The sequence below is a fragment of the Bubalus bubalis genome, chromosome 8 (assembly GCF_019923935.1).
Source record: "Bubalus bubalis isolate 160015118507 breed Murrah chromosome 8, NDDB_SH_1, whole genome shotgun sequence".
NCBI classification, from domain to species: domain Eukaryota; kingdom Metazoa; phylum Chordata; class Mammalia; order Artiodactyla; family Bovidae; genus Bubalus; species Bubalus bubalis.
This window is the reverse complement of record NC_059164.1, coordinates 88,563,832-88,585,288: the sequence shown is the minus strand read 5'-3', so window position 1 is coordinate 88,585,288 and position 21,457 is coordinate 88,563,832. Positions and strand designations below refer to the sequence as shown.

Sequence of the window (21,457 nt, the reverse complement as noted above, 5' to 3'; positions counted from 1 at the left end):
GGGCACAAGGAAACTTCTATGCTTGTGTTTAAGAGTAAAAAGAATGGAGACAGCACAAATGTTAACCAATATAGGAATGAAAAAATTAATTAGAGCATACTCATAATAAGGACAAATTAGACTTACATGTATAGATAAGGCTGAATCTCAGAATTATGAATGTAAGAGGAAAAGAACAAAATTCAATGTCTCAATTATTCTATGCCACCATTTGTGTAACTCTTAAAAAGCATGCAAAACCATATGATAAATCATATATGATCTATCATAAAAGTATAAAATATATGGATGAAATGGAACACATCAACTTCAGAATATTAGTCACCTTGGGTGACAGAGTGATGGGAATAGAGTGGGAGAAATCTTCTACTTTAACTGTAGTATTTCATTAAAAAAAAAAAATTCAGGAGGGGGCAATTCAGGTTGGTTGTGAACAAGAAAAATAAAGTTGCCAAAATAAAGCCAGAGATACTGCCTCCCCTCACATCTCATTAGTTTTAAGTCTGGGTTATACATGTGAGCTATTTTTATATCCTTACATTAGACCACATTAATGTGTCACTAATTTCTACCTCTACCCATAGCGAGGAATTCAAGTTCAACAAGAAAATACCTTTTTGTACTCTCCCCAGAAACTCCATTGTATAATTAATTGTATTAATAATTGACAGGTGGCTTAAAGTGGTTCAAAAAAACACAAATTCATTATTTTATCATTCTAGAGGTCAGTACTCTAAAATGATCAGGCAGGGCCTATTTCTTGCTTTTTACAGTTTCTGGAGATCTCCAGCATTACTTTAGTTCAGATTCTCACTTCATTCAGACCCTCCTGCCTCCCTTTTGTACCGGCCCTTGTGATTTCAATGGACTCACTTGGATAATCCATGATCTTCTCCCCATCTCAAGATCTTTAACTGAAGCACATCTGCAAAGTTCCTTTTGCCAGGTAAGGTAATATTCTCACAAGTATTAGGAATTAGGATGTGGACATCTCTTGGAGGGCCATTATTCTACCTACCACCATTGGCATTATTTCTCATTGTGTTTTTCTCCTGTTTCTCTAGATGTTTTTCCGTCTTCTGCTTTTTGGCTTTGTGGGATCTTAGTTTCCTGACCAAGAATGGAACCCTGCACTCACTGCATTGGAAGCAGAGCCTTAACCACTGAACCACCAAGGAAGTCCCTAGATGTTCTTTCTTTTTTCAAAATGTGTTTATTTCTTTCTCTATCACTTGCTCTCTCTTAATCAAATTGTCTGGTATTTGTCTGTTGAATTAGCTATACCCTGACAGCAGTGGCCAGAGTGTGGGATTTTATAGTATAAAAGCTGGAAAGGCCTGGTCAGCCAGCCTGAAAGTTCTAAGTTAATTTCCCCCTACCTGTCATCTCCCTCTGCTTCATCAAACAAAAGTACTTTCATTGTGCTCTGAGTGGTTCCATTGTCACCCCTGGCAGGATGCCTCCTAAAGTATTAAAACGGTGTTAATCGCTCAGTCGCAACCAACTCTTTGAGACCAGGCAAGAATACTGGCGTGGGTTGCCATTTCCTTCTCCAGGGGATCTTCCCAACCCAGGGATCAAACCTGTATTTCTTCTGTCTTCTGCACCGGCAGGCGGGTTCTTTACCAGTAACGCCACCTGGGAAGCCCAGGGTATTAAAGGTAGAATGGTTAAAGGTCATGGGGCATCCTGAGCATCCCCATTCTGCGTCCCACTCCCCAAACTGCTCATTCTCTGTGATGGAAGTTTCTGAGCATCTTTTCTTTCCCGTCCTCAGTTCTTGGGAATCCCTCAAGAGGTGAGCGCCTCACCTTACCACTCCCTCCGGGAGCCGGGCCTGAACAAGCTCAGGGGCCACAGCCGATTGGAAGCGAAAGCATGGGTCTCTCCCCTCTCTCTTCCCGCAACCTGGCTCTGGGACCGGTCTGGCTGGCTCCGACATCTGGGGAATTAACATGTCCCGCCCATCCCTAGCATCGAGCCGCGCAGGCTCCGCGTCTCCGCCCTTGTTCCCTCGCCGCTTCCAGCTCCTACGTGTGAAAGCCGCTACAAAGGGCTTGAATGAAACGTGTGTGGGTTTAGTGAGTCGTAAGCCACCAGGGGATCCCGTCTCCCCACAAACCAGAATCTCTCGCAGGAGGCTGAGGAAGGGGAGGAGGCGAGGAGCGGAGCACTGGGTTTCGCGGGCGCGCGCCGCGGCTGGAGCGGCGGGGAGAGGCCGGGCCGCCTCCCCCCTTCCCAGCCATGCACGGTGGCCTCGCCCGCGGCGGTTCCAGGCACCACAGTCTCCGCCCGGGCTGCGCCCGCCGTCGCCGCAACGAGCTCCTGCGGCCGCCGGCCCCGTCCACCGAGGAGCAGCGCCAGCCCTCCCCACCCCACCTCCACCACCGATTCCCTTCTCCGCGGGAACGCGCCGCCCAGCAGCCCGCGCCGCCCCCTGGTCAACTTTGAGCGAGAGGAGAAACAACTTGGGCAGTGGCCGCGGGTTTCCAAACCCTCGCCTCCCGGTCCGCAGCAGCCTCGGGTTGCCTGGGTTAGGTGGGGGCAGTTTCCCGGGCGCATCTGAGCGGCGTCTGGCAGCTAGCAACCTGTTTCCAGCGAGCGGGAACGGGACTGTGGCTCCTAGGGATCCGAAGGAGGGCAACTTGTTTTTCTTTCCCTTGAGCGACCTCGGCTTGCCGCTGGATAGAGCCGCCTCGAAAGGATGTAAATAGGCGGAGCAACTGTTACCGAGAAGGCAACCACCCAAAAGGCAGGGAGGAGCGCGGGGCTTCGTCCGGGCTTCTCCCAGTCGCAACATTAATCATCAAGCAGGTGTTGGTTGCAAGTTTTCAAGGTCAGCCACTCGGAGCAGCGAGTCCCTCCCTGAACCTTGGGGATACGTAGCGCCCGGGTTGGATTTGACTGAGAAATGCTCAGGACGCCAAACAAGGAAGGATCGTAGAGGGGGAGGGTTGTGACCCCAAGACCCATCCCCCAACATCCCCGTAATCTCCCGTCCCCCGCTGCCGGGGCGGGGGTTAGTATGTGACATGTGCCTAACTCTCAGCGGCAACTTAGGCAGCAGGTGTCGGTCCTAAGCAGGAGCCGCTGCTGCAGGGTGCGCCCTCGCCCAGCCATGCGGGCCGCGGGCGCACCTCTCGCCCGCACCTCGCGGCTGCTGCTTCTGCTATTGCTCAAGGTTTCCGCTTCTCCTGCCCTCGGGTCCGCCCTTGCGCCCAGGAAGGAAAATTGTCTGGGAGAAAGATGTTCACCTACACTGATCCAGCGTCGCAGCAGGGACGCTTGGGGACCAGGAGATTCTGCAGGAGACCTTCTGCCAACTCGTGCGCCCAGGGAGGAGGAGCAGGAGGCAGTGGTGCGCTCGGCGTCCCCGTGGGACCTACCGGCAGGTCCCGGCGGTGACCCAGGTGTGGGCAGAGGGGCGGAGGCGTCGGCAGCTGAGACCTCGGGACCTCTGGCTAGGCCACCTGGATCCTGGAGGTGGAAAGGTGCCCGGGGTCAGGAGCCCCCTGAAACTTTGGGGAGAGGGAACCCCACGGCTCTCCAGTTCTTCCTTCACACCTCAGAGGAGAAGGAGAAGGGTTTCAGAGGCGCTGGCCTTTCTGGGCGTAGCCAGGAGCAGAATGCAAGGAAAGAACCCGGAGCCAGCGACCTTTATTATTGGCCAAGGAGAGCTGGGAAACTCCAAGGTTCTCACCATGACCCCCAACCCAAGACGGTCCATGGGCCGTCGGGGTACGAAGGGCGGACGATTGCACCCCCTGGCAGGGCGCTGGCTCAGAATGGGTCCTCCCTTGAAGGAGTTCATGAACGTGGGGGTCCCCGGCGGGGGAACAGCACGCACCCACGCTTGCGACTGAAGAACCCCTTCTACCCGCTGACCCAGGAGTCGTACGGAGCCTATGCGGTCATGTGTTTGTCCGTGGTGATCTTCGGGACCGGCATCATTGGCAACCTGGCAGTGATGTGCATCGTGTGTCACAACTACTACATGCGGAGCATCTCCAACTCCCTCTTGGCCAACCTGGCCTTCTGGGACTTTCTCATCATCTTCTTCTGCCTTCCGCTGGTCATCTTTCATGAACTGACCAAGAAGTGGCTGCTGGAGGACTTCTCCTGCAAGATCGTGCCCTATATAGAGGTAATGCCGTCCAGGGGGTCTCGAGCTACTGGCTTTATTCATTTCCGGGATTTATAGCATCAGGACCGCTGTTCCACACACCTACCTGGCTGCTGAACCTCTGCGCTTTTCCTGAGTCTCTCCCCCATTTCTCTTGCCCATCATGTATATGCATTGGCATTTATACACTGGGTGTGGGGGGCGGACCTGAGCAGGCTTTGTCCGGTCACCTTCAAACTCTTCTGCTCCTGAATTGGGAAATAACTATGATCTCATTATACATAGGATTGTTTAGGTTTTAAATGTATTTCTCTGAATATGGTGTTTTATGGTGTGTGTGTGTGTGTGTGTGTGTGTATTTGGAGACTGTCAGATTCTAGGGTTAATAAACAATCAGTCCTTGACTGTCGTTATTAGAGCCAAAGCCCTATATCATTTATCTACTAGGTTTCTAGTGCACCAATATGATTTATTGGTCATAAATATGACCCTAACCCAAGAATATTATTAAATTCTTTCCTTAAATATAAAAAAAATTGAGTAATATTTTGTTTAACAGAGGAAATCTACTTTTTTTTGTTTGTCACTTGCTTCGATACATTAGTAACTTCCCAAATTAGTTTTAGGGTCTGGCTGTCTGCCATGCTATCCTATCTGAATTCTTATATTCTTATGTCATTTCTGTCCCTCTGTTTTCATTCCTCAATTTTGTAACCATTTTATTTATTTTGTATGAATGACCTTAAGCAAAAATAACACTTTGAACCTCATGGCACAGAATTTAATGAACATTCTCAAAATATATAGTATATATTTGCATTTGTTAGGGTGTGATGGAGTGACTACTTTTCTAAGACTAGAAAATTTCTTAAGACGTAGGGGACACTTAATAGGTTCTGAAGTTTGGAAATGAGAATCTTTGAGTAAAATTTTACTGTAACATCCTACAGCTAGTGTCCTTAACCGTTATTATGGTAGTTGGAATTTGCTCTTTAAATGGCTTCTCTTTAAACACCAGCTCTTGGATGGAGCCCAAGTGCTTTGTTGCCAGTTGTGTTTTTAGCCAGCTGGCCCTTGATTTCCTCCATTCAGACTGCCCATTTCATTTATGGAAGCAGAAGAGAAACTGTAAATATTCCAGAGCCCCTGATCCTGTCTGGCACCAGGGCCAGTGACACTATGTTCAACATTGTTCCAGGGCCCAGAGCTAGGGGAAAAGTAAACAGAAAACAGTACCTACTTAGAAGGACCAAGGCAAGAAGCTGTAAATAAGACCCTCTGCTATCCTGGCAGGGATCAGCTGCAGGATCATTGCATGCTTGCTAAATCAGCTGTTGCTGCTTTACCAAGATCTAGGATTTCTCTTGTTGCCAAGCTCCAAGTAGCTCCGAAACATCTAATTTATTTGGAAGACAGCTCATTTTTGAATTGCAGAGAAGGAAGTTAAATTTATGGAAGAGAATATGTGTCTACCAGTCATCTTTTCAAGGTCAATTTCAATGTAAGGTTTCTCTGATTGTTTAAATAGTGCAGAAGAAATTGACATATGCAAAAAAGAGACAAAAGTAAACTCATAAGTAAATAGGAGAGTTACTTCCAAGAAGAGGAAAGCATATTGGCTTGTTTTAAATGTACTGGACAGGATAAAATCTTCATACAGAAGAGGGAAAACAATAAAGAGGACAGAAAAAAGAAACTGGGAAAGAAAAAAAAATACTAAAGTTCTTTAAAACAAAAACACACAAACTTTAAAATAATTTCATTCAAAATCAGAAAAGAATAATCAAATTTTGGTGAGTTTTATGAGACCTATGAGTTTCGAGTGATGGTATTTATTATGTATGTGTTTTAATTTTCTTTCTCTAATTTTCTTTCTCTTTCTAATTCTGAGGATTTTAGAAAATATATATTTTTTTCATTTGTATTCAGTTTTTAAATTTAATTCTCATCTCCTTAAGAATAGCAATTATTGTTATTTTTTACTCTGTATTTTCTCCTCCTTCATAGCCCTTTCTGTTTTTTTAGTTATTGGTACAGAGCGTTTTTTTTTTTTTTTTTTTTCCTCTAGAGAAGCAAAGGCTTGAAGTAAAAATTCATTCATTTTTTTCTTGAAAAATTAAACTATAATATACATTTTCACTGTTAGAGTAATGAATAAAGACTTTAAGATTTAGCATTTCTATACTCATACTTAATCCTGTTCTTCTGAAATAATTCTATAATATTTCATCATTTTCTATGAAAATGATCACTACTGTGATCAGACAGTAGTATTAGCTCCACAGTTCCTGATTATGAGTGCAAGAAATACAATCCAGATTTCAGAATAAAGCATTTCTGCCTCTAAGAGGCATTGCTATTTTCACAAAAGTAAGAGGGATCTAATGCCTATTCCATGTTGGGTTTCTGGGAAAAAACGGGGAAGTTGAACTGTGATACAGATGTCACAAAGACTTCAGCAGACAACACAGGAGCTCTACAGGCTCTACCATCCCCACAGGCTGGGATGGTTCTACAGGAATGTCCTGAATGTAGTCAAGAGGACCCAGCCCTTATGGACCTGTCACTGGATACAAGTTGCTCCCAGGAAGGGGGCATAACCTCGAGCTGGGTGGATCTCTTTGGTCAAGGGCAATCCTATAGAGGAATGCAGCTAAAAGCCATCAACTACCAATAGTCCCAGCAGCTGGGAAGTCAGCATTTGATTCCTTAAAGGACTTTTGGATGGGGAAGCAATCTGTGTGGGAACAATAGCATCCACTACAGTGACCTTTGAATTACCACATTGAATTAGAACCAGGTAACATTCTAACTGAATCCCCTCATTTTAAAGATGAAACATGACACTCAGAGAAGAGAAATGACCCTCCTAAGTATATACACTAGTCAATGGCAACCAGACCCTCCGTCTCAACCCTTGATGTTGATATTTGGTTATTAGGCAAAAATCTATGAGGCAAAACAGTGTCCAGTAACTGTTTTCTTTTTCTGCTCCTTGTTATCTTTTAAAAAGACTTTTGAATCCAACAGACAGGAAAAAAACAATAAACCTAGTTGACATCATTCATTTTATGATGAAATTTATAGCTTTTTATATTTTAAAATTTCATCTTCCTTCCAATAAACTGACAGTAAATTCCCTAGTTGGTAGCTCATTAAATTTTTAAAAGTTGCAATAATTTGGGACAACTGCACTTTTTAATGTGCCAAAGATGATTATCTTAATAATCAAATACTTATATATAGGTTGTACTTTATGTTTTTAACAACTACAAAGTGTCTTAGATTGGGGAGCACATTACAAATATTTTTAAAAACCTTTTCCACAATTTGCCCTCATTATGAATCTTTTTCTTCTTGGCTGCAAGACTCTGAAGATTATTTGACATTTCATCTCCTTTTATTATCTAGATTTGATCCTTTCTTTACTTTTTACTTTTTTATATTTATCTTATTTGTTGGCTATTCTTCCTTTTTTTTTTCCCCATAACACACTCTCTATTGATTTAAAATGTCTGAGCTACCATTTTTCTAGTAGTTGTTTTTGCCTTTTTCAATGTGTTTATTTTAAAATTTTAACCACAATTCATTTTGATTGATCTTTACAGATTTTCTCTATCTTCTCTTTTGCCTTCATTTCCTTCTCTACTATAGTTCTTTCTTCTTCAGCTTGAGTATTAGCATCATCTTAAGGAGGTAGAAGAATTTAGGGGAGAGTTCTGTTTGACTTCCCTGGTGGCTCAGACAGTAAAGTGTCTGTCTACAATGCGGGAGACCCGGGTTCGATCCCTCGGTGGGGAAGATCCCCTGGAAAAGGAAATGGCAATCCACTCCGATACTATTCCCTGGAAAATCCCATGGACAGAGGGGACTGGTAGGCTACAGTCCATGGGGTCGCAAAGAGTCTGACACAACTGAGCGACTTCACTCTGTTTGTATAGAAAAATAGGTGTTTCTTCAGCAGAAAGAATAGGTCTTTGCAATTTGCATTCAACTCTTCTTTATTTCAAAGTGTTGACATAAAGTGTAAGGAGAACACTGAGCTTCCAGAGTCTATCTCTAGAAAGGGAGTTCTATTATATTTAATGTTACTGTGAGTGGGATCATAGTGGGAATGTATGTAGTTGATAATTTCTCTCTTTCTGTTCCAGGATTGTGAAGTCTTTGTGGTCTAGTGATAAGTCCCATAAAGACCAAGGGTAGATGGAATGGTAGGAAAGGGGGACAGGAGAGAAGGAAGTCTGGGTGGATGGTGGCCATCCTAACACATACATCATTTTAAACTGGTTTATCAGAGAGTCACCAGAAAAAAAAAAACAAACAAACAAAAAAAAAAAAACAAAAAACTATACTCCAAGCAATAGTTGTTTGTGGAGAGAGAGTGTATGTGTGGCTTGCATATGGAGGTCTGGGTATGGACTGCAGTCTGGGTGTGGATGGCAGAAGAGCTCCCTAACGTACCATTCTCTAGGGATCTAACAAATGCTTCAGTTCAGTTCAGTTGCTCAGTCGTGTCCAGTTCTTTGTGACCCCATGGACTGCAGCATGTCAGACTTCCCTGTCCATCACCAAATCAATGGAGTTTGAGCAATGCAGCTTGCTCAAACTCATGTCCATTGAAGTCGGTGATGCCATCCAACCATCTCATCCTCTGTCGTACCCAGTATTCTTGCCTTGAGAGAACCTCATGAACACTATGAAAAGGCAAAAAAGATATAACAAGCGCTTAAATCCAAATAACTCAGGCATTGAATGTGGCAACTGGAACACCTCTTTGCTCATTACATGATGAAAGTCGACCCGAGTGAAGTATATCATCTGATCCAGATCCGCTGCTAAATGTATATTTCTCTTTGGATGTCAGTTGGAGGTTTTGAATAATATGTTGTTTTTTGGTTGCTAAGTTGTGTCTGACTCTTTTGCCAGGCTTCTCTGTCCATGGGATTTCCCAGGCTAGAATACTAGAGTGGGTTGCCATCTCCTCCAGGGGATCTTCCCAGCCTGGGGATGGAACCCTCCTCTCCAGCACTGGCAGACATATTCTTTACCACTGAGCCACCAGGGAAGCTATGAGAGAATCCTTGTTGTTGTTGTTCAGTTGCTAAGTCCTGTCTGACTCTTTGTACTTTGTGCTGTCTGACCCCATGGACTATAGCCTGCCAGGCTGTTCTGTCCTTGGAATTCTCCAGGCAAGAATACAGAGTGGGTTGCTATGCCCTCATCCAGATGATCTTCCTGGCCCAGGGATCGAACTCCTATCTCTTATGTCTGCTGCATTGGCAGGCATGTTCTTTACCACCAGTGCCACCTAGGAAGCCCTTATATTGCTATTGCTACTGCTAAGTCACTTCAGTCGTGTCCGACTCTGTGCGACCCCATAGACGGCAGCCCACCAGGCTCCATACAGGTATGCTATTCTACACAGATTTCCCTAGAACTCCTACATTCAAGTACTAACATGCTGATCACAGCAGATAGTAACTTTGCTTGAGGAGTGCATTAGACATTGGTTTGTTTAGTCGCTAGGTCATTTCTGACTCTTTGCAACCCCATGGACTATAGCCCACCAGGCTCCTCTGTCCTCGGGATTTCCCAGGTAAGAATACTGGAGCGGGTTGCCAATGGCCTTCTGTGGTGGCTCAGAGGTAAAGAATCTGCCTGCCAAGGCAGGAGACAGAGGTTAGATCTCTGGGTATGGAAAATCCCCTGGAGAAGAATTAGTTATACTGATGGACTTTTAAGTGGAAGAACACAGTTTTGAGAGCCATTTGAAAATTACTAATAATGTTCTCAGGGAAAATAAACACACTGAATGAGGATGGTACTTAACAAATATTGTATGACTTCCTATTAATCCTTTATAATAATTTTCACATTCCCATGCAAGAGAAATATTTGGCTGATAACTCCAAAGAGTTAACCAGAAAAGAAAAAAAAAAAAAATAGAGTGTGCGCCTATGTATAACTATTCATGAACAGTGTATGATGAAGTTTATTGAACTTGGGTTCCACCTGAGAAATGTTGTTGTTCAGTTGCTAAATCATGTCTGACTCTTTGTGACCCCATGGACTGTAGCACTCCAGGCTTTCCTGTCCTTCACTATCTCCCAGAGTTTGCTCAAACTCATGTCCATTGAGTCTGTGATTCCATCCAACCATTTCATCCTTGGTCATCCCCTTCTCCTCCTGCATTCAATCTTTCCCAGCATCAGGGTCTTTTCCAATAAGTCAGTTCTTCACATCAGGTAGCCAATGCACTGGAGCTTCAGCTTCAGCTTCAGCATCAGTCCTTCCAATGACTATTCAAGGTTGCTTTCTTTAGGATTGACTGGTTGGATCTCCTTGCAGTCCAAGGGACTCTCAAGAGTCTTTAGCACCACAGTTCAAAAGCATCAATTCTTAAGGTGTCAACCTTCTATATGGTCCAACTCTCACATCTGTACATGACTACATACATGACATGTCATAGCTTTGACTATATGTACCTTTGTTGGCAAAGTGATGTTTCTGCTTTTTAATACACATGAGGAATGAAAGTTTTACAATAATCAAATGTGAAATTCAAATACTTTCCTTAACTATTGATTATAAGAATGCTTTCCTTTTGTAAAGCTTGCCAATGAAGTAGAAACAAAAATATAGGTTTTTTTACTTGCCTCCTAGAGATATCAGTTGGCTTTCAGCTTTTAAGAATTATACCCAAAACACCAGCACCCAATAAGGACTAAAGAGCAGCTTAAATAATTCATTATTTTCTATAGTCCTCTTCCATAGATGTCATTATTCATTCATTTATTTACTATCCATTCATTCATTAAACATTTATTGGGCTTTTCTTCTATGCTAGGCACTAAGTTAGGAGGGAACAGGAAGGAAAAAGAGGAAAAAGTTTCCAGAGTTCAGTAACATAGCTGTGTTACTGCTATTACAGACAAGTGAAACCACATGCTATACAGTGTGATAATACGATAAGAGGGGCTTAAACAAGCTGTCATGGAGGCTCAGGAATGGCCCTGGAATCAGTCATCTTACAACTGTTCTTCCTCTCTCAAAGATGAAAAAATTCAACTGAAAACTATGTTCCCTTTCATTCTTTTTCAATCATATTCTTACTATTAGTTTTCATAAATATGTACAGCTTAGAGCCATGGTGAAAAGCTACAACTATTAATTCTTGCTTTCTGGTTTTTTCAATTTGTCCTAGGATATGAGGTGTATGAGATATTTCAGCAGAAATGACTGTCCTAGACATTTCATTTAGAATACAGAATTATTCTAAATATTGTTAAATGTTAAATTATTATTTGGAAATACAATGCCTGAGATAACCATTTCTGAGTTGGAATTAGTCATCCTTATTAGTCATAAAGACATTAAGTAAATCGAGTTTTTAAAATTGTACTTAAATGAATGGTTTATGTAGCAGTACAATAGCAGAATGTTAAATGATGTCCTTTTCTTCCGAAAATCTCTTAAACATACCAACTGTTTGGTTTGACCTTAGAGGACCTGGGAAGAAAGGCTGACAAGAGAGATACTTTACACCTTATTATAGAGCCAGGGAAAATGGAAGCATGGAGAACTGGAGTCATCCCTCAAGCCCACAATCAACTTTAGGACTTACCCTCAGTCTTTGAGGGCTTTCAAAGTATCTGGTTATATCAACGAAATAGCCCTCAACAGCGAAAAAGAAGTAAATATTTATGTGAAAGCAAAATAGATCTGAGCTTCTGAGTCTACCCAAGGCTGAGCAAGTAAGGCTCTGCCTTGTCCTCCACCCTTGTACTACATGGGCCATGAGAGAAGTCCCACCTTTAATAGCTCTTCCTGTGAATTGTAGGGTTTTCCTGGTGGCTCAGTGGTAATGAATCCACCTCCAATGCAGGAGACTTGGGTTAGATCCCTGGGTTGGGAAGATCCCTTGGAGAAGGAAATAGCAACCCATTCCAGTATTCTTGCCTGGGAAATCCCATGAACAAATGAGCCTGGCAGGCTACAGTCCTAGGTTTAATGGTATCCCATTGGAAGCACAGGGCTCTGAGTCTGGGATGTGGACCAAGTGGGGAGAAGAATGCGAAGACCGCTGTGCACTGAGGTTTGTCTCTGACACTGCACTTCTGCACGCATCCTCCAGGGATCTTCTGTCATTTTTCTTACCACAAATTGACCTGCCAGAGTCCCATAATTAACTCAACCTTGTTGCCAAGACTAACTCTTAGGTGTCCTTATGAGAATGGTATTCTTTGTGCCAGAAGAGATGATCTCTTCTGAAATTTCAAGGTGGAGTGGAGAATGGAATTGCTACAACCTCAAATATGGGCTCTTTCTATTTGCAAAGTCGGTACAGACACTTTCCATAAAACTTCCATAAAAACCGGATATAATCACAGTTCCAGACTTATTCTTGAGATAGAATACTTTCAGCTTGTGAATTTATGATGGTTTTCAATGTGATCTATCAGCACACTTGAGTGGTTCACAGCATGAACGAGGCCAAGGTCACTGATTTGATCCTAGCCTACAATGAGTCATTTCAATTAGGTCTATGACTGTACTCGGGGCTGCTATTTTTCACTCTCTTCTCATCACTTCCTGCCTTCAGGGAACTTTCCTCCTACCTCTGCTACTTCTCCTTGGTTCAAATTTCTCTCGTATAGGAAAAGCATCTGTTAACTAATTCACAGTAAGATGTGACATTTAGAGATACATATCTTTTATAAGAAGGATGAATAAAGAGTACTACTTCCTTAACCTATTACCCAGAATGGGATTTTGGTTAAGAACAGAGAAATTTTGTCTTTAAATATGGTCTCTCAATGTCCTTCAAATCATAATTACCTAACAACAAATGGATGAGGCCAGTTCTGATTTTGTCTTTAGTTTAGGTTCACCACCATGTGCAATGGACTGCTTGCTATCCAAGGAGTCCCATGGACAGCAAGGAGATCAAACCAGTCAATCCTAAAGGAAATCAACCCTGAATATTCAGTGGAAGGACTGATGCCAAAACTGAAGCTCCAATACTTTGGCCACCTGATACAAAGAGCTGACTCGTTGGAAAAGATCCTGATGCTGGGAAAGATTGAGGGCAGGAGAAGAAGGGAGCAACAGAGGATGAGATGGTTGGATGGCATCACAGACTCAATGGACATGAGTTTGAGAAAACTCTGAGAGATAGTGAAGGGCAGGGGAAGCCTGGCATTCTGCAGTCCATGGGGTCACAAAGAGTCAGACACCACTTAGCAACAGAACAACAACAGGACCATATGCAATGGTGCAATATCATTATTCACAAGAAAAAACAGGTGAAAATTTGTTATTGGTCTTTGGAAACTCATCAGAACCCCTAGGTGAAAAACAGAAATTCCAGTTCATTTTAAGATTGATTAGAAACAACATTATAATATTAAGAGTTGAAATCTAGACTTTGGGCTTGTGGCAAATACTACACTTTGAAATGAATTTCTAATTATTGAGAATAAATTTAGAATGCATAAATTCCTTAAGAACTGTTGATTCCAATAGATGGTTTGCATTTTAGGACAAATGATGTTAATCTTGCTTCAGTTGCAATTTTTTTTTTTTTTACCAATAAGCATTGGCATAGTTATATATAAATTATAACATTTTAGATAAGTTGTAGCAAAATGATTTTTTTCTAACTGCAAAGGAATGTACTTCTACAGAAGTCAAAAGTTGCAATTGTTAGGAATGTCAAGGTGGGAATGATAAAAGTAAAAGGATAAATATGAATTTTAGGATGATATGTTGACTTTTAAGTAGTCTCCATTTTTTTTAACTTAGTAAGAACATGTTACCAAGTTTAAAAATGAGGGTGTAAAGTTGAGAATGCAGCAATAATGATAGTTGATACCTTGAAACTTGTCTTTCCCTGACACTGGATATCATGTAAAGATGAAATAGGCTGGGTGCAATTGAAATAAATAGATATGTATAATATGCAGTTGTATCAGATTAAATCTCAGTGATTTTGATAAAAGTAAGAAGCCCTCTTTTTGACTGTGGAAGAGTGCCTGTGAAGGGCTTTGTTTCATTTCAGAGGCCTATGCGTCCTTGCCAGGACTGAGACACATCTCTCCTACTCACTCTGTATTTTGGTTTGGAAACACTAATACAAGTGTGTTGCTGCCACAGGATCGTGATTAGCATGTGCTCCAAAATGAAGACCTTTTGATAAAGGCCATCACATTGATAGTGATGAATAAAGTGGCTTTGATAAACAGTGATGATAAACAGTGGCTTTGAAAAACATGGTTTCTACACTGTTGCTCAAAAAAGTGTCTCTGGTGGGGAAGTTGCCCTGAGAGTTTCGAGGAGATGCGTTATGGAAAATCCAAGAGGAAGCCAGAGACACAAGCTCAAGCCATTTAGAGTTTCACAGGAAACTCTACCCTGTGCTTCTCCTGCTTTTTTTCCTGACTGATTGTTAGGTCTCTAACCATGGACTTATAATGGGTTATCATTCATGGCCCAAATGAATGGGTTTTCTTAACAATGATGCCCTTGTTTTGAGGGTTACTTGTGTACAAAGGACAGCCCATAAATAGATGCACTTGTCTTTCTGAGGTAAAATGTAAGTTAGGCGAGAGTACAGTGTCATGACTTTGGTTAGAAATGTTCCTGTTTTATAAAAATCAGTGTATTCCAGTTGCTTCACTATAGTTAAGCATGTGGGTTCAATGTCATATGAAAGAATTTTTGCTTGGAAGTTCATCTGTCTTTTCTTTCCCCATCAGTGTTATCACTGATGTCTATCAGAGGGTTTAGCAAAATCTATTACTTATTTGGTATGAGTTAAACTTTCACAGCTTGACCTCATTCATAAACATTTCTTTCTTGCCTGTCTGCAGGACACTTCTGAGAAGTGGAGCTATAGCTACCACAGGATTTTCATAGATGACGGTTTTTCATAACATATCCATGTGCTCCTTCTTCACATCATTTTGAATGAACAGGGATTTAAAATAGTACTAGCTGAAGACAGTACTTTCCTCTCAGCTGGCTGTTTGTATTGAGTTAGACCCTTAAATGGTAGGGAGAACTCTTGTGCATTGAACTGCTGCTTTCCCACGTGAGGGTCTCCACTAGCCCTGTGCCTCTATGGTCCCTTGAAGCAGCTCTGCAGGTGACCACAGGTGAGCACAGCTGCCCACAGACTCACTGTTCTAGATGGTGACTGGGCAGCAACATTTGCTGTTGTTCTTCTTCCAGGACACAAAGAAGAGCAGACCATGGCTGGTGAAAAGATTTCAGAGTTGTTTATTCCGATTCTCTAGTGCCTGTATTTTGATGCCAATCCCCTCAAAATGACATATTATTTTCCCAAATAGTTAAAGATTTCTGCTTCCAACTTTCCTTTGATCTTGATTCTTGGAATTAACCATCTTGTCCATTCAAAGTGTTTACATTTCTGCTTTTGTTGATGTTAATTATTCCTCCCGTTGCAGTTTAATTAATAAGAGATTGCATCTCACACATTCCATCTCTCAGAATATGCTTCAAAGAACTAACCATCTAAGCTAACGCTTAGAACTTGACTCCCAAGAGCATATTTCTAGTGATATGGAATTTTAGCAATCAGATATGGTCATTAAATTCAGACAGATCCAGCCTTCATGATACAGTTTTATAATTGTATATAATTGCACCATTCATCTTGGTAGAATTTCTAATGAGCTGTATGTAAACAAGTATATTTAAAAATTGTGATAGAAATCTTTTCATGGCCAAATGTTACCCCAACATTTAGCAATTCTAATTACATGGATAGATTCCATATCTGAGTAAACAGAAATTAGCCCACCACTCCTTCTCCAACTGATTTTTATCCATGTATTTCTGTGGCATGCAGATGCTTCTCTACAAAGGTTTACAGCCTCCTGTAAATAACTTGGGAAAGTACTCCTTTCTCGCTGTTTCACGTCATGTTTCAAGTGCATAAGTGAATTTATAGACAAATATCTGGAGTAATAACACTGCAGGCAGTGGCAGCAGGAGAGAGTAGCTATCTAGGACTGGCATTTGGGATGCAGTTGCTCTTGGCAACTGCGTAGTAAGTGCTGTCTGTATTTGGGGAGGTGTTTGTCTCAGTGGTTCTTTAAACAACTCTCTGTAGCTCTTGTGACCTTCCTGGATGGTTTACCTCATTTCAGCTGGATCCTAATTGCAGGGAATTTTATCAGAGAGAAGAACAATTTGAAAGTAGAAGGCTATATGCAGGAATTTCCTGAAATTTGTGTATGACAACTGAGAAGTTTCCCATAATCCGTGGTTTGTCAAGAGCACTACACGTCAAATATGTTTGAAGTCCTCAGTACTGCAGCTCTCAGGAGTATGGTGGAAGAACTGAGCATCTTCAAATAAAATAAAATGTGGAAGGATTCCTGAGTGAAAAAAAAATCGAGGCACATGTAAATCCTGCTTAATCCTTTGTCTTAATTTTTTCTTTTTTAGATGAGTTATACAGGATCTATAAACACCCCCCCCCTTTTTTTTTCTTTTTGCTTTTTGAAGCAGTGAACATCTTTTCATTAAGAATGAAAATGCAGCAAAGTTTACAGTATCCAAGGAGCTGATAATCTAACACACCTGTTTTAGTATCTGTCCACCTACATTCATTTGCTCTTTGCTGTTACCTCACATTAAATGCTTTCTAACAGGTTTGAGATAAGCATGCACATGATAGCTCCTGTAATAACTGGTTCAGATTTTAAATCTCTAGATTTAAAATGATGGAGCTCAACCGGGGAGAAGATACTGTCTCTTGGGCATCATGTATTCTCTGTAAGTAATGATAGAAAATTACCAAGCAAATAGATTTTGTGAGCCTCTAAGAGGCTGCTTCTTCTCAGAGTCTAGTACTTTCATATTGCCAAGTTGTCCTTTTAATAGAAATGTTATTCATAATTGTAAAAGGCTGCTGAGCATAAACTTTTGCAGCTTTGTATTTTTGGACTGACTGTGGAAACAGGGTGACAAGGAAGTATGCACATGCTTTGCCTCAGTGAAAATGGTGCAGAAAGTCTTGCTGAGGACTCTTGTACATTTGATAGCCTGAGAATTTTTTTTGTTTGTGCTTTACAATCTTATAGAGAGATGACTCAAAACACTTGCAGAGATAATATATACATAAAAACTTCCAAAAATCTGTACAAGAAAATACAGCAATTTCCCAATAATACTGTTTGATGCAGACCTTTAGAAAATGACACATTCTTCTTAGATTTCCAAAATGTGATGTTAAAAAAAAGTATTGACATAAAATACAATCTGTTCTTAGGACAGCTGCACAGTGTGGACTTCAATTTCAGAATTATTTTGAGTCTCTAGCATAAATGAAAAATATATTTCTAATAAGGCGAACAACTCATTAAGTTGAAAATTAATTTTAAAAAGGTAAATGTAGAGATGACTCAGGCATATTAGATTGATGTTTATGCTGATGTTTATAGAAAACTTCATGAAGATTTTGTAGTAAAAGAACTGTGGTTATAAGTTTAACCGTGACCTCTTGATTTTCTCTGATGTAGACTCTATTATTCCTATTTTCCTTCATTTTTGCTTTTCATACAGCTAACCCCTCATTTTATCTCACTTTCAGACTGTCTCTACCAATAGTTATGAGAATAATCAGGACATGCATGCAGTATCCTTATTTTCCATATGAGAACTAGTAGACAATAATATGTGGTGTATAAGAAGCAAGGCTATTTGCCATTGGAATTCATAGAATCCACAAGGCAAGTTTCTATTTTTCTAGGGAGAATGACAGCTTAAATGTAGTAGGTAAACAGTTAATATTTTGAGTGCTGAAATTGTTAGGACGAATGGTTTTCCTTTTGTCAACATGGTCCTTTAGAGTCCTAAAAATTTAGACATTAATGTATATTAATTATAGATATATATACACACACGTGTGTGTCTGCATGTGTGTATGCATGCTAAATCACTTCAGTTGTGTTTGACTCTTTGTGACCCTGTAGATCGTAGCCCTCCAGGCTGCTCTGTCCATAGGGTTCTCCAGGCAAGAATGCAATACTGGAGTGGGTTGCCTTGCCCACCTCCAGGGGATCTTCCTAACCCAGGGATGGAACCACATCTCCTGCATTGACAGTGGGTTCTTTACCATTAGTGCCACCTGGGAAGCCCATTTGAATGTAGGTATTTGGGGTATACCCCAAAGCAGCCCATTCACTTAAGGGATTTTCTGTTAGTCTCCTGTTTTATCTGAACCTTCAGGAACATTTTACCTCCTATCCATTGTCCTTGTTTAAATATATAAATAATGACTTCATTTATTAAACATTAAATTACTTTAATTTCACCCCAAACAGTGGAGTAACTTTGGTGCTCTCAGATGATTACTCTGCTTATCTTGCGACTTTGAGAACCGCCTTACCTCTCTTGGTTGTCTATAACATAGCTGATCTTTATGCATCCTTCCAGCTTTAATATTTTTTGGCTCCATGACCCAGAACCACTATATTTCTTCTTTTTTTTTCTTCTATTTTTATTTGTTGTCCTTACCATGATTCATCAGAAGTCACCAACAACAGTTACCCATGCCTGATTCCAGGAAATTGTTCTTTTCTTTTGGGGGGTACTTTTCGCCCATCTATCTGTATTGATTGCCTAATGTTTTGCTCTTTCCGAGATGACCCAGGATAAACATATTCTATGTTCCTCTTGCAGGTTGCTTCTCTGGGAGTCACTACCTTCACTTTATGCGCTCTGTGTATAGACCGCTTCCGGGCGGCCACCAACGTCCAGATGTACTATGAAATGATAGAAAACTGTTCTTCCACAACCGCCAAACTTGCTGTGATATGGGTGGGCGCTCTCCTGCTAGCCCTGCCAGAAGTGGTGCTCCGCCAGTTGAGTAAGGAGGACCTGGGCTTGAGCGGGCGAGCGCCTGCCGAGCGCTGCGTCATCAAGATCTCCCCCGACCTCCCCGACACCATCTATGTCTTAGCCCTCACCTACGACAGCGCCAGACTCTGGTGGTATTTCGGCTGTTACTTCTGTTTGCCCACGCTTTTCACCATCACCTGCTCTCTAGTGACTGCAAGGAAAATCCGCAAAGCCGAGAAAGCCTGTACTCGGGGGAATAAGCGACAGATCCAGCTAGAAAGCCAGATGAACTGTACAGTCGTGGCTTTGACCATTTTATATGGATTTTGCATTATTCCTGAAAACATTTGCAACATTGTGACTGCTTACATGGCCACAGGGGTTTCCCAGCAGACAATGGACCTTCTTAATATCATCAGCCAGTTCCTTCTGTTCTTTAAGTCCTGTGTCACCCCTGTCCTCCTCTTCTGTCTCTGCAAACCCTTCAGTCGGGCCTTTATGGACTGCTGCTGCTGCTGCTGTGACGAGTGCATTCAGAAGTCGTCCACGGTGACCAGTGATGACAATGACAACGAATACACCACAGAACTGGAGCTCTCACCCTTCAGTACCATACGCCGGGAGATGTCCACGTTTGCTTCTGTTGGAACTCATTGCTGAAAGAGGGACCACAGCCTTGGGTTGGCTTAGCTTTCTTTTTTTTTGTTTGTTTGATTTTCATACCCTGTGAAAGTTTTTACTCCTATTTTTCCTTACTGGGAAAAAAATGCGAAAGAAAAAAAAGAGAGAAATATTAACTACTGGTAGAACTGATTTTGCAAATTAATATTTGTGCTTTGAAAAAGAAGTTTATATTTAGTTATTTAAGAAGTATGGGAGGCCCATAATTTTAGATCATTTTATCTGGTATGGTGCTAATATTTTATTTGAAAAAAAGTGACTGCACCTTAATTAATTGCTAACTTACTTTCATTCTTTTAAAAAATATAATCACTGTATATTGGTTATAGCCATGTGATTTTGTAGGCTATTTTCTGTTTGAGTTGTGATTGAAAGTATATTGTATGTGGTTTTGTGAGATGAGTTGTAGTTAAGAAGCACTCACCAAGTAGCACCAAATAAATGACACTTTATTCTTTAACCTCATTGTCAATCTACTTTTAACCAAGATTCAATAAATATTTTAATTGCTTTAAATACACAATTACTGGTTTTATGCACGATTTAAAGTTGACCTTATTGTTTTATAAATTCTATTTTCCTTTAAGGCTTCTCTGATAGCTCAGTTGATAAAGAATCCGCCTGCAATGCAGGAGACCCTGGTTTGATTCCTGGGTCGGGAAGATCCCCTGGAGAAAGGATAGGCTACCCACTCCAGTATTCTTGAGCTTCCCTTGTGACTCAGCTGGTAAAGAATTCACCTGCAATGTGGGAGACCTGGATTCGATCCCTGGGTTGGGAAGATCCCCTGGAGAAGGGAAAGGCTACCCACTCCAGTATCATGACCTAGAGAATTCCCTGGACTGTATAGTCCATGGACTTGCAAAGAATTGGGCATGACTGAATTACTTTCACTCAGTTGACTATTTTGCTTTAAGATTGGAAACCATTATGTTACAAAGAAGTTTTCCTAACAGTACTATTTATATGTATGATTCATAAAACTATATTATATGTTTCAAAAAAGTATTTTTAATATTCAGATAGAGATGCAAATTACATCCAAATATTTATAAAATATGAATAAATAGCAGAGTAGGAAGAAACTATCTTTAAAAAAAAATTTACCTCTTATCCAGCATATAGAGCTACAGGTTTTCCCATGAGGAATTATGAGTGGAACCAAAGATGAAAAAACAATGCATTTGTCATCTATTTCCTCTAAACACTGACCTCTGAAGCACTATGAATTCTATGTGAAGCACTTTGAATTCTTATTTTTCCCCTTTTAAAAAATGAACTTGGTTAAATCTGTGTGGCTTAATTTCTTTAATAAATTACAGTATGGTGGAATAATAAAATATTTATACATCTTGATTAAATCACTTAAATATTCAAGTATTGCCTTTAAATTGGTATTCTGTAAACTCCCAACAAAAAAACACTAGTCCTCTTCATTTGAATTATATGAATGCCTGAAGGAGTTCAAGTAAAAGCAGTTGTGTAAGATGCCTGCCATGTGGGACACATCCCTAGTCAGATGGCAGAGGCAGTGACCTGAGTGACTCAGTGTGATTGTCATGTTGCCGTCCTCAGAAAAGTCATATAGGGGAAGCCAGCTTTCTGGCTGGAAACTGCCCTGTGTGTTTTCTGCTTGTCAGTTTCTGTACTATTTAATATAACCGAGTAGCACATTTTTTCTTCCTGACTAAATGCTATTTAAATCATTCAACTTTACTGCTAGTAAAATTAAAAGTACTTAATTCAGTCCACTCATTTTCTGCATGAAACCCAGATTAACTA

General features: G+C 41.1%; 1 protein-coding gene across 1 annotated transcript; it reads left to right on the top strand.

Annotated features, from left to right (window-relative positions):
- The first annotated feature begins 2,360 nt into the window (after window positions 1-2,360).
- On the top strand, window positions 2,361-20,195 carry GPR37 (G protein-coupled receptor 37). Its single transcript, XM_006078987.4, has 2 exons — window positions 2,361-4,144; window positions 18,836-20,195. The coding sequence occupies exons 1-2, from the start codon at window positions 3,119-3,121 to the stop codon at window positions 19,652-19,654; spliced, it is 1,845 nt and encodes a 614-aa protein (XP_006079049.3). The 5' UTR covers window positions 2,361-3,118; the 3' UTR covers window positions 19,655-20,195.
- The last annotated feature ends 1,262 nt before the right edge of the window (window positions 20,196-21,457 follow it).